Source organism: Apium graveolens, chromosome 4, assembly GCF_009905375.1.
Source record: "Apium graveolens cultivar Ventura chromosome 4, ASM990537v1, whole genome shotgun sequence".
In the NCBI taxonomy this organism is placed as follows: Eukaryota; Viridiplantae; Streptophyta; class Magnoliopsida; order Apiales; family Apiaceae; genus Apium; species Apium graveolens.
This window is the reverse complement of record NC_133650.1, coordinates 174,179,707-174,194,178: the sequence shown is the minus strand read 5'-3', so window position 1 is coordinate 174,194,178 and position 14,472 is coordinate 174,179,707. Positions and strand designations below refer to the sequence as shown.

At 39.9% G+C, this 14,472-nt stretch overlaps 1 protein-coding gene across 1 annotated transcript; it reads left to right on the top strand.

The window, feature by feature from the left end:
* The first annotated feature begins 13,543 nt into the window (after window positions 1-13,543).
* LOC141719170 (uncharacterized) lies at window positions 13,544-14,107 on the top strand. The gene has a single exon (XM_074521552.1). It carries the CDS (start codon window positions 13,544-13,546, stop codon window positions 14,105-14,107), a length of 564 nt encoding a protein of 187 aa, XP_074377653.1.
* The last annotated feature ends 365 nt before the right edge of the window (window positions 14,108-14,472 follow it).

Below are 14,472 nucleotides of genomic sequence, written 5' to 3'. Positions count from 1 at the left end.
TTAAATGTAAACATTATCATGGATGACTCTCGATCGTACTTAGGACGTCTTTTATCTTCGGCCCTTCTTGCTTTAACAATTCTGACCTTCATTGCTTCAATATATACTTCTTATGGTTTAACACGTGCCCACCTGGCATTATTATTATTGCGTCATATTTTTTTTCTCAAAATTTCTATTCTTGAGAACTTTGAATATTACCTTTCTCCTTGTAAAACCTCTAAGATTATCCTTAAATCCTTCATCATGTAATACCCTAGGTATAGGGCCATATCAAGATACCATTACTAATACTAGAATCATTGTCTATAGAGTTCTGAAACTTTCTCCACTGATCTTTACAAGATTGTTTTTGTCCTTAATCCTTCATTTCATACTATCAAAAACTCATACTGTCCCTATTAAGGGTGAAATGCCAACCTTTATGCATTCCCCTAGGGTTCATCTCAAGTTATTAAAGTTAGTATCCTTAATTCCACCTTTAAAAAAGGTACTTGCATCCTTTCATGGATAAATCAAGTCATATATCCTTGATAGATTATCTTATTCAATCATTCCCACCCAGATAGTCTATACCAATTTCACATAGCATCCTTATTCAAACTGAGGTCACACATATGGCCTTCAAAAGATAACAATGGTTACACCGATTTTCTTTCCTAGTTTGGTAATGACAACAGGGATGTCCTTGGAAGATATTGGTCGTGTTTCAACGTGAACTTCTTCTTAATAAATCCTTATTTACTTTGTTGATTATCTCAACAGTCATCTCAATGTTGGGATGTCTTTCATACCTGGTGTCTCCCTTTCTGGGTATCATGCCCCCGGTCCTTACACTTCACATTCTTGAAGGTCACTTCCTTCATCCAATTTTCCTAATTTCTTACTTTCTTGTCTCCTCAGTCTATCCGCGTCTCGTTGTTTATCCTTTGAACTATCTCAAGGTTCCTCGAATTCTCCAACTTAAAGGGGGTACAATATATGTATCTCTTATGCCTTCAACCATCAATTTTAACTCATGGTGAATCACCCTCATCCTGACGATTACATACTTTTCTATTCTATTGCTACGAGTCTTTAGGGTTTCCTCATGCCCAACTCCCTTATCATTTTTCAAACTCTATTACCTTTATATTCCTTTCCACTTCAGTTTTCTTTTTATTTTCCTTTCTCTTATCATTATTTCATGAACCAACATAACATAAGCATTGATTTCAAACATCCCGTCATTCTGGATTCGTGTTCTCAGAACGAATCTTGACAATTTTTACAACTTAGATTCATAATTCATCATACTCGTCTGCCTTTGTTCTGGCTCTAAAGGTTTTACACTATCTCCATAACCTTGGGATAGTACTTTCCATGAAAACAATTGACTGAACTTAAATCAGTTTATTATAATCTCTTGCTCCGTGTGCCTTCCTTGGCCTTTCACCAGCGGGTGGCTTCTCTTTTAGGAGGGTAAGTGACAAAAACAGTTTTTTTGTGATTCGTCAATCATTTAGAATCTCAAATGATTCCTATATTTCCTTTAGCCAGGCTCTTGCCTCGACTGGGTCAGCTTGTTCTTGGAACTCTGAGAGTTTAGTGACTTAAAGGTCCTGAAAGAATTTTCTCACCGCATTGTTTCCTCAGGGTGGTGGTTGGGGATAATAGTCTAAGTTCTATCTTGAAAGGTCCATAAATTATCGTATAGGAGTACCGTCTCGGGTCTCCTTTCCTTACTCGACTTTTGTTTCTTTAGTCTGAACATTCCCTCCTCCTCCCCATAATCGGGGTCATCCTACATGTTTTAAATCCTCATTTTCCACTTCATTATGTTATGGGTTCCTTCTATATTGATGGCGACCTCCCTGACTATCACGTTCAGGGTTTGCTCTAAATCTTATTCCTCAAACTAGCTTTCATCTAAGATCTCATCTTTAAGCTCTTGAATATTTGGAACCCAAATTCTATAGGAATACCTCATTATTCCCTTATCATCTTTCTCGGTATTAATCTCTTATCTATTTGTTGGCTCTCTGCCTTCATTCATCACTTTTTCTGGCACAATATGTTCTTTTCCAATAATTCGGGCTGTATTGCAATCTCAAACAGCTTTTCGGTACCGGCTCCGGTTACCTTCACTTCTATTTCCATTTTCTCAAAATCTCTTATAAACTCTCCCAAAGACATTATCATCTTGAGTCTCTCCTTTTTACTAAGGGCATCAGCCACCACATTGGCTTTCCCCGAATGATAAAGAATCTCCCAATCATAATTCTTGATTAGCTCTAACCGCCTCCTCTGGCGTATGTTGAGCTCTTTCTACGTAAAAATGTACTAGAGCTCCTATGGTTTGTGTAAATCTTGTACTTCTCTCCATACAAGTAGTGCCTCCAATCTTTAGGGAAAAACTATTGCCACGAGCCCAAGCTCATGGGTGGGGATATCGAATTTTATATTCCCTTAATTGTCTTGACGCGTACGTGATTACCTTGTTGTGCTGTATAAGAAGCACCCTAATTCCTTATGCGAAGCATCACTACACATCACAAAATCTCCTTTTCCATCCGGCAACGCCATCATAGGGGCCGTCACCAATCTTTACTTCAGTTCTTGAAAGTTGTTCTTGTATTTCTCTGTCCATTCAAACTTCTCAGTCTTACGAGTAAGTGTGTTAAAGGGGCTACTATCTTTACGAACTTGAATGAACCTCCGGTAGTAACCGGCCAATCCTACCTCTGGTAGTCGCCCTAACCATAGGTCATCAATTCCTTAGTGGTCCTTTATTCATTCTTGTCAGGATCCTCCACGGGATTCTTCTCAGCAACAATCCCTTCTAGGACAACAACCTCAACCGCTACATCCTCAATATGAACATCATCCGGTCCCGCGTTAGGACGCTCTATCGGATCCATAATATGATCTCCAATAAGTAATAAAACATCATCGCGTTGTTGCTCCTCAACCTCAGGGTTCGGAGTCCCGCTACCATATACGATAACAAACTACGCTTTTATCACGATATTTATAAGGGTTCCCATAAGGGTTTTAACTGTCAGTACTACATTAGGTAGTCCGACTATGAACTTGGCAAGAGTTCTTATTATCTTAGTGAACTTATTATTTTAACGTCATATCATCTCTGAGGTTTATAACGCTTAGCTCTGATACCATTTCTGTAACACCCCCAAGTCCGGGGTCGGGGATCCGGGTTGTCACGAGTTCCATTTCCCTTAATAATACTTAATCTTACTAATCAACCAACTACTGCGTACTGTGACCCCACAATATACACACACACCACAAGTTATAGTCTCAGAGATTAATACCTAAAAATAACACAAGCCATTTTATTCCACAATTATAAACCATTTCACCTCAAAAGGGTTTCTGAATAATTTACATATTCTTTTCCATTATTATAATTCATAATATACATAAGTCTGGTTCATCAATAGTTGAAATCCTAGCCTATTGGTAGTTCCTACCTCAGCTACGGCGACATCAACGCTTCCAGAAAACTGCAAAACGTTTCCTAACCGCTTGCGAATTGGAAGCTTGGTCCTGTTCATCTTTTTATCTGTTGGTGTGTGATGAAAGAAGAAAGCAAGGGTGAACAACAAGCCCACCGAAATAATATGTATAATAATTAACAATATATGAGCATTCTCATAGTACTCATGAAAGTCTTGGTCAAGAAGAAATGAACCAAGTTGATATCTTAACGCGACCAAGTCGCAAAATATTTAGTATATATATATACTTTTCACAATCTTTGAAATCCTCTGACATGTATAATATACACAGAGTTCCAGTTTATAACTATATAAAAATATCGTTACAAGGTGATCTCATAGATCTAACCTTGTCTCAACATTTTTCTGAAAATCTTTGTCATTCATAAGATAATCATTAACTGGATATAAGTTGAAAAGATGAAGTTACAAGATACTCTAATATACTTATATCTTTTCCGAATACTACTTGAACCACCACCGTTCAAGGCATAAATAGTTTCGAAAGTTCATCGCATAGATGAGACTACAAGATAAGACTTGAATAGATTCAATCCTTGAAATGTTGTTTAAAAGAAAAGAAGTTACGAGATACTTCATTTGAGGGAAACATCATTATAACCGTTTGACCCTGTCAATGCCCCAACAATCACCCATCCGTAGCCTTTCGATCGAATGCTCCGGGTAGTGTTGCAGAAATATCCAAACTGGATGATGAACTCATTACGGGAGTTTGCCGCGCCAGGAAGACCACTTACGATGATCGGTCACAGTAGTACAACCCCACCATTTTCTACATGTAGAGGAGAACCTGTCGGATTTACTTGTCAACCGAACACTGGACTCCTAAGGAATGGACCATCTTAGCGGAACTTCCAGGCCATTTGGGCCAATATAATAAGGCTGGGCCGGCGCCACTCGACCACTTACGCCATTCCTAGTTCAGATGAAATCCATGACTCTGAAACGTAAAGCTCGTCTCCCCTTTCCCCAAGTAGGAACTTGTTGATACGACTCCACCAAGAAGTCGCATCTAGTTGGAAAGAAAAAACTCACCGATATTTCCCAGGCGATGCCTGTTATTGGATTAACTTATTCCAAGAATTTTACTTCCCGAGTGTTGGGTAAGTAATCAAAAACTCTTTTATCAAAACAACAACTTTGTTGCGAATATAAGAATACATCACGGAGCCGGATCCCTCAGATTTTTGAGCGAGTATTTAAATCCCCTTCGAAAGGAAGATCTTAAATTTGAAAACGAGTTTTGGGATCCGCTCTAACTTTTAAAATCATTTTGAAGACTCGAAAATATTTTTAAGAATGTTTGGAGTAGTGCTGATTTAATAAAATAAATCAGTCCCGCTATATTAGAAAATATCTGAATATTATTATTTAAATAATATTCCCACAAGGATAATCCTTATAAAAATAATTGAAGTAGAAGTTTTAAAACTTATACTTGAAATGAATAATAAATAACCAAAGATATACTTATACGAAAGTACGATCTTTATTTGAATAATCGAAAATAAGTTTGATTATCGAAACATTATTCTTTAATAAAATAAAAAATATTTTTTAATAAAAGAAGTGGAGTCATAAGTCCTCGAATGAATAGTCAAAATAATATTCATTTAATAAAATAAGCGGAGTCATAAGTCCTCGAATGAATATTCAAAATAATATTCATTAAATAAAATAAAGTTATCGAATAAACCTTATTCGATTAATAGTTTTGAAAACTATATATATATATATATATAAATATATAAATATATATATATTATACTCGGGAACATCGACTCCCGGTTTAGAAAATGTTCACCTTTGGGTCCCCTATACTAAGGGTATACGCAACTACTGCTTATCTCTAGCATAGGTATTATGCAACTTATAAGCATTTGAATCAACAATTAGATATCAAGATTACGAAACAGACATGCATATATACCATATCAGCATGCTCCAATATATGGCAAAATTTGCTAATAACAATCATGCACTTATCACAAGATAATGCATATACATATATTTACATCACAACAACAGTATAACGGGTAGAAAACTTGCCTGAGTGCTCCGGGGGTAGACTTAAGCTTAGAGTGGGTACGGTAACCTATGAACAACAACATAAGCCGGAATTAAATCACGGTCGCTTAAGAAACTAGACTTTAACCAATTGAACCCTAACGTTTGCTTATGGTCATTTCTACGCTTAACAAATCACATAAGTCGTTCGAGTACCCTCGGCTCCACCATTTTTAATAAATTAACCGTTATGAATTTTAAGACGACGCTTTCGCGAATACCCTACCAACTGCCTAGTCCACTTTACATAATTGTTTCATACTCCAATTAGTCATTTAAGGGCCTTAACCAAGGTTTCAAAGTAAGGCGAGGGGTAATGGTTGATTCGCGAAACGCCGTTACTTAAAACGGTCGTTTCTCCTAAACCGTACATCGGATTCAAGCGAACCACATATCAAAATGAAGCTTACGACATAATCTAACTAAACTTGGCAAAGTCACAGATTCAATAGTTAGCTCTCTGTCCCGAACACTAAGAACAAGAAGTTGTATGAAATTGGGCATTACGACGACTATGTTTACGCGATTACCAAGTTTTAAACCACTCCAAACAACCACCATTAAACTCACAACCAACAATACAACCAACCCTCATCCAAACCTTACTATATCAGTCCCCAAACCTCAAGATTTTCCAATTTATACAACCCCACACATCAGCTACTAGCTATACTTAAGTTTCATTAACTATAAACAAGATTTCAACATACAAATCACTACAAATCCAATCCAAACTCTAAACACACAAGCATGATGCTTCTCATTTACTATAACCATCAAAACCATCGTAATACTCAAAGTAAAGCTAGGGTTTGGAGGTGTTATATCTTCCTTGGAGTGATTAGAGTAGCTAGGAAGTCTTAGGGAGCCTCCTACAAGCTTGATCTTTCCAAAGAAATTAAGAACACAAAGTTAGGTTTTGAAGTTTCTAAAAGTCAGATTGAAAGAACTGTCAAAACGAGGGTCTTACCATAATTATTTGGACGAGACGTGTGAACAAGAGTTGTAGGCCATCTCAATACCTTTCCAAAGAGCTATAGAACATACTATTTGAGTGAGTATTGAAGGAGATATGGTAGTTTGAAGTTGTTGCTCTGGTTTTGACCGAGAGCTTTTGTTCTTGGAAAGCAAAAGTCAACTTCTAATTTGTGTTTTGTGTTTTTGATTTGTTTTGCTTGGTTGTTTCCTTTTGTTTTGCTTAATTACCTTTTAACCATGGTAAAATTTGTGTGACTTGTAATTTACCAACAATCCCTCCATTTGTCATGCTTATGTCACCATGTCTACGTCATCCATTTGCCACATATCTCTTCCTTGTGGTTTGATGATGTCACAATCCTTGGCTTCTTATACAAGCTTGTCTCTTGGTCGCTTATTTGTTTTACGGTTCGCTTAACTTTCGTTCTCGTTTATCGTTTGAGAGATCATACCCGGGATCTTATTACTTGGGTTCCCCTAAACCCTTCTTAATAATTTATATTCCTTTTATGATCCTCTCTTATAATCCTTGAATTTAAATCCTTTTAATCATGTTACCTTATACCCAATTCTTTCGGTATCTGGTGGATTTTTGGGAAAAATCAAAGTGTTCGAATTTGGATTCTGACGATCTTTACATACACTTATTTACTTTATGGAGTACTAATACGATCTTAGAATTTCCATAACAGTACTCCTATATAGCGTGTTCTGATAATTTTCCTTAATCAGCATCATCAGCAAAAGTTACTATTCATCCGTGTTCAAATTTTTTTTTTCCAAAAATTGGGGTTATTACAGGTACTTATCACCTTGAGGACTTGGAAGGGAAGTTGGTTCCGCGAGCATGGAATGCGGAGCATCTCCGAAAGTATTATCAGTAAGGTGCGGGTTTGGCCCCTTACATATCATGTTTAAACTTTTGATTATCTATTTAGGGCTGTGCCCAGATTATAGGCTAGAAGCAATAAAATTCCTTTTAGCCTAGGGGGTAGTGCATGTACTACTTACCTTAGAACTAGTTGAAGGATCGTATTTTTGAATAAGTTCCCCATAGAGCATAGTAGCCATGGGACTGGTGCACTTTTGACACTAGAGCGCATTATTCAATAAAAGCTATGATCATTTAAAATTGTATGTAATTTGAAATATTTTTTACCTTGACACGACGCGTCCCACGTTACATAGGACGCGCCCATGGCTGAGGTTGATGCTCCTCTTAATAGGACGTGCCCTCTTGGGGTAATGCTCCACTTTTTACATTTTTGAAATGGAGTTAATAATATGTTTCCCTGGAAAAAGATAAGCGTCCACTACATAATTCATTAGAGAAAGTAACGTGGGAAATATGGATGATTTTTGATATAAAGGAAGGACGTGTCCAGTAATAGGACGCGCCCAATCTGGTATTTTATATAATAATTACAACACTTCAACGTTCTTGTCTTCTAAAAAATGAATGGTTGACGCGTCCATCTATGAGGACGCGCCCACATGATAAAAATATTTAAAAGATATGAAGAAAAGAAAATTAAGAACAATTTAAAGTGCATCATCCAACAAATACACAGTCATAAGCTTACAGCTTGCAAGGCTTAAAGGGACCTACACCCTTGAGATAGTTCAGATAAAGTTCATAATAAACATAAGACGCGTCCTAAGCAGGAGGCGCGTCCTGATGTTTGCCCTGCTCTTTTGGAGGAGAAGGTGGAGGCTGGGCCTGAAGTGGAGAAGGCATAGGGGACGCGTCATCTTCTTCTAGGCCTAGGACAATCCATTTGTTCTTGATAGAGTCTGCAGCCCTGATTATGAAATTATTCACCCACTTCTGGGTATCTTCATCAAACTTGGAGAAGGTGTATTCTGGGTCATTTGCTATGAACCCGGAACACCACTCTTCAAAACCATCTGCAAACCCATTTTGATACACCAATTTCTTCTCTTCTTTCCAGCCGTGTAGTCTGTCATCATTCAGAGTATGAAGCTCCAACTGCATGGTGGAATTTAGAGTGACTACGCTCTCCATAGCCTTCTCCACAGAGACAACGGCACCTTCAAGCTGCGCTTTCTCACCCTCAAGACGCGTCCTGTCTTCTTGCAGATACTTGATCTCAGCATTTTTTTCTTGGGTGAGCAAAGTAATGCTCTTTTCTAAAGATCTGATTTTGTCTTCAGCCTGGCTCTTAGTAGTGTCGGTGACAGCAATGTGCGCCCTGAGTCTAGCAGCCATGTTGGTACTCTGCCTTGCATGTAAATGGAGCTCAGCTGCTGCTCTCACCATGGCTTCTTCAGTCTCTTGCTCTGTTCTGAATGTCCAGCCCCGTACCTCCTCTTCAGTAAAGGTCCCAGATGAGGACGCGCCCAGATATCTGAGGACGAAAGATTGATTGTCAGGAATTGTCTTTTGGCGTTTGGGGGGCGCTCCCTCCTTATCTGAGATGCTGACCACGGTGGTGTCAATGATCTTGGGAAAAGGAGAAGGAACCACCACCGGTGAGGGATCTTTAGCTTTTGGATCAGACTTCGTAGGAGCCTGCTTCCTGGCTCTCAGTTTCTTGGAGGCCCATATGGTAAACCCTTTTGGAAGAGAAGTCATATCTGAAAAAAGACATATAAGATATCATTACATGACGTTTCCAGAAATATAGACGCGTCTTGAAGACTAAAGCCGTATGGTAATATAAAAAATGATATGCCTGCATAATATGAGTTGTTTGAAAATAAAAACAAGGATAAACTAATTTTATGAGCACCTCAAAAAATTACCCAATTTATAATGATGACGCGCCCTGATGGGATAACGCGTCCATTACAGTTGCATGGATTATGAAGATGTGTATGAGACTTCAACCAAGTGTTCATTATGAATGCTAGAAAGTGCACTTTTTGTGAGGAAAATATAAATGACAGACTTGCCACAGCATGACCATCTCGTAGCCATGCATATTATACAAGGACGCGTCCTAGATATGACGCGTCAAAAGTAAATATATGGGTTAGAAAGACAATGTATCACGCTAAATAAAAGTTATGCATGTAAAAAGAAGGGTGAGCACACGCATGACGCGTCATAAACTTATGACGCATCCTATGTCTGATTGTTTATACCTTGTTCTAAGTCTACTTGTCTACTGATGTCCAGTTGAACCAATTCTGTGGCATTAAGCCCTCTAGCCTTTTCAGAGGCCGTGAGGACGGGCTTTCCATTGTAAAAATCTCGATATTTGCAAAGAGAGCCAACCCTTTCAGACAAAGCCCCAATCTTCTTAAGGTTGTCCTCCGTGATCATGTCCTTAAGGTTAAAATGTTCCTCAACGTACTTGAGTACCTTCTCTGCTCTCTTCTTTCTTTTTCCTGTTAATTCCTTTTGGACTCTTTTGTCTAAGGAAAAAAACAAGGACTTGTTAAGGGAAGAGGAGATGAAAATTTTGTAAAACGGAGGACGCGTCCAGGTTATGAGGACGTGTTATATGGAAATCACTTACTTGGTTCCAAGTTGAAGCGAACCCGGGCTCTCTTGACATCATAGATCTAGAAGAAAGGTTCCTTCCAATCCCTTTTGTGGCTCACCTTGCCTTCATTGAAACCCTTATTGTTTAACCACTTGTTGACAATAATGAAGTGGTATCCAGGGATGGACTTCCTGAAGCTGAAGAAAAAGCTGAACTCCTTCATGGAGGGCGCGCCCAACCCAAGATTGTGGTACATGATGTACAAAACCCATGCTAGTTTGTACGAGTTTGGAGATAATTGAACTGGAGCAATGTCATACCATTTCAAAATCTTTTTGATATATGGGTGCAAGGGCGCGCCCACACCTACAGAAATGAGTTTTGGAGTTAAGACCATCCTGGGAATCCTCAGAGTTTCCACATTAAAGATATGGGGCCTCATCATCCTGAGAGGACGCGCCCAGATTCCCTCCATATCATAATAATTCATGGTCCACCCAATCTCTAGGTCTGTCGCAGTGGATTTCATCCCAACACAGGCCAATTTGTGCTCTCTCATCCTCCAAACATTCTTTTCTGTCTCAGGAAGGTCCTCCAGTTCTTTCCAATAAAAATCAAGCTCTACATCGCTTGGCTCCCAATGTTCCAATGGGAAGACAGAATATTGAGGAAAGATATGATATTTGTCAAGTTCAGGAGCCCTTTCTTCAAATTCACCTTCACTGTGAGGAGAAGGCGCATCCTGTAAGGGAGACGCGTCCTGAAAGGGAGATGCATCCTTAGCAGGAGATGCCTCCTGAGGTGAATTAGATGCGTCATCGTCTGGAATAACTTCATGTTTTTGCGACTGGGTAGAAGAAGGGATGACCTCATCGCCCGTCCAATCTTTAATTGCTTGACTACGGGTGGTTTGGGAGTTCCTTTTACATTTCTGTCCCAGTCTTACGCTCAGAGGAACGTTATCCATTGATTTAGAGCTTGAACTTGCCATAATTGAGGTTTTGGACTTCATAAATTCGAAAGCACGGGACTCTGCTTCCAAGAATGATTCTGTCCTATGGTGCTCAGGTGACTCAGGAATGAAAGAAATTGGAGGGGGAGAGTAGATCCCTATGCGCTTGTTAAGAGCCTTAAATTGATGGAAAGGTGACGAAGAAGACGTGTCCTCCAGCTAAAAAAAGAAGGAAGAAGATCTTGAGGATGTGTCCATGTTAAAGAAGAAGATAATGAAAATATGTAAAAAAAAGTAAGGGAGGAGATGGGGTGTTGTGAAGACGTGTCCTACAAATCTATCGCAGGAAACATAGTAAGATGACGCGTCCTAGGGTGACGACGCGTCTATTCAACTCTTGACTGAAATAACTAAAAAAAAATATATATAGGACGCGCCCTAGGTGGTAGACGCATCCACAATTGTGGGAATATAGCCAAATTTGGGGTAATAAACGTGCATCGAGTCTTCTTGGACAACGGGAGCTCTACGAACATCCTGTATTATAGCACATATAAGAAATTGGGTTTCTCGGATAGTGACATGAATTTTGAAGATGCACACATCTACGGTTTTACTGGAAAGGTAGTAAGAGTTATGGGTTCGGCTAGGCTTCCTGTCACACTTGGGGAAGGAGCTCTGTCTGTCACTCAAATGATAGACTTCGAAGTGCTGGATAAGGACTCCACGCACAATGTGTTAGTTGGCAGACCTTAGTTGCGAGCGTTCAGGGTGATAACCTCGATACATCATTTGATGATAAAGTTCCCAACACCTAACATAGTGGGCAGTCTGAGAGGGTCGCAATACAAATCACGCGACTGCTATCACAAGGCTTTTAAAGAATTTTGCAGTAGAAGGTATGAGGGAAAAGGTCTTCCATTTGAAGACGCGGCGGACATTCAAGAAAAACCAAGTGGGGAGGTTCATGCCCATTATTTTGTGGAAGATCCAGAGGAAGAAGAAAATCATATCACCGAGGCCCCAACTTTGATGTTGGGGAATATTTCGAGGATCCGCAGAGTGGAGAAAATCGTGGTGAATCAATAAGAAGGGATTGTGCGAAAGGAGGTTAATGGAGAAAGGCTGGAAGGAAGAAGTGAGATTTTACAAAGTCTAGAAAGTAACCTCATGGTGGATGCTCCTCAAAGGCAGGACGCGCCCTAAAATGAAATTGAGGTTGATGCTCCTCAAAACGAGGACGCGCCCTCCACACCTGCATTGCATAAAGCCATGCCTTGTCCAGAGGTGGATGCTCCCATATATAGGGAGGTACCCTCAAATGTAGGAATGGAAGTCAAGGACCCCCGGGACTTTAATTTTGATCTGGATCCCAGGATCCCTATGCCTGCCGAGAAAACGGGGCCGGCCGAAGACACAATATCTGTTCCGATCGATAAAGATGTCCCAAGCAAGGTTTTGAAGGTGGGATCTCAACTAAGTTATGAAACGAGGGAAAAGCTTACCCATTTTCTGATTAAAAATCTCGATGTCTTCGCATGGAGTCATTCGGACATGGTGGAAATCGACCCAGGGGTAATGTATCATCGGCTGAACATTTTCCCTAATTGCACGGGCATACGACAAAAGCGTCGCCCGGTGAGCGGGGAAAGGGCGATAACATTAAAGGAAGAAGTAGATATCCTGTCAGAAGTTGGTTTGATTAAAGATTCTTTTTACCACGAATGGCTTGCGAATCCAGTGCTTGTGAAAAAACCAAATGGGAAGTGGATGACGTATGTAGATTTCATAGATCTCAACAAAGCTTGCCCAAAATATAGTTTTCCGCTCCCACAAATTGATTAGTTGGTTGACGTGACGGCAGGGCATTCCTTGCTATACATCCTTCATCACTGATAAAGGGTTATATTGCTACATAGGGATGCCATTTGGATTGATCAACGTTGGCGCGACCTACCACCGGTTGGTGAACATGATGTTCAAGAATCATTTGGAGAACCATGGAGGTATATGTGGACGATATGTTGGTAAAGTCCAAAGAGGCAAACGATCATGTCGAACACTTGATTGAAATGTTTAACATTCTAAAAAGGTATCGCATAAAGTTGAATCCACAGAAGTGCGTGTTCGGTGTGGAGTCATGCAAGTTTCTTGGGTTCATCGTCAATCATAGAGGAATTGAAGCTAACCCTGCAAAGATCAAAGCACTGCTAGACATGAAATCTCCCACCACTGTAAAGCAGGTGCAAAGCCTAACTGGAAGGATTGCCGCGTTGAACCGATTTGTCTCTAAATCATCTGAGAGGTGTAAAGAATTCTTTAAGGCAATTAAAGTGGCATGGAAAGACTTTGTATGGACACCAGAATGTGAAGAGGTTTTTAGGAGGATCAAGGAACAACTGGGGAACCCTCCCATGTTGTCAAAACTATTAGATGGAGAATCCCTAATCCTATACCTTGTCGTTTCCAAGTATTCAATCAGCGCTGTGCTAGTAAAAGAAGAGGATGCGCAACAATTACAAGTGAATTATGTGAGAAAGCGATTGCACGATGCTGAAATTCGCTAGACAAGTATGGAGAAGCTGGTTTGTGCCTTGATCCTTATGTCAAGGAAGCTTCGCCCATACTTCCAGGCCCATAGAATTGAAGTCCATACAACATATCCTCTGCGACAAGTCCTTCATAAGCCAGAATCATCAGAGAGAATGTTGAAATGGGCTATGGAGTTGGGACAGTTTGACTTGGAATACATGCCCCGTACAGTGATTAAAGGGCAGGCCTTAGCCGATTTTTTGTTAGAATTTGATTCTGCAGTTGATGATAAGGCTTTGGTAGTGCTACATCCCCCTTATACTGAGGAGTTTTTAGAGGACTTTCCACATCCCAGGTGGATCTTGCATGTAGATGAGGTGGTTAATAATGGAGGAGAAGGCGCGTGCATAGTACTCATGTCTCTGGAAGGCCATCATCTGATTAGTACAATTCACTTCAAATTTTATGCAACGAATAATGATACGGAATATGTAGCATTGATCAATGGCCTGAAGATCTCTTTGGAAATGGAAGTACGGAACCTAATTGCAAAAAGTGACTCGGAGTTGGTGGTAAACCAGGTGAATGGGGGATTTCAAGCTTGAGGACCGCATACGGAATTGTACTTGAGGTGCACGCAGCTCCTGATTGGAAAGTTAAAAGAGGTTAGGCTGGAATGTGTACCAAAGGAAAAGAACAACAACGCGGATGCCCTGGAAAAAATGGGATCCCAGGAGGCTTTGTTGTTGGGATCTATACCCCTAGAAATCCAGGAGATTCCTAGTATCCCAGAGGTTGAGGTGATGCAAGTAGATGAGGCTCCCAAGAAAACATGGATGATGCCCATTCTTGATTATATTCACAAGGGAGCACTTCCTGAGGATAAGTTCAAGGCTAGACGACTCCGCTACCAGGCCACAAGGTATGTGGTATATGATGAGGTTTTGTATAAAAGGGGCTTCAATCAACC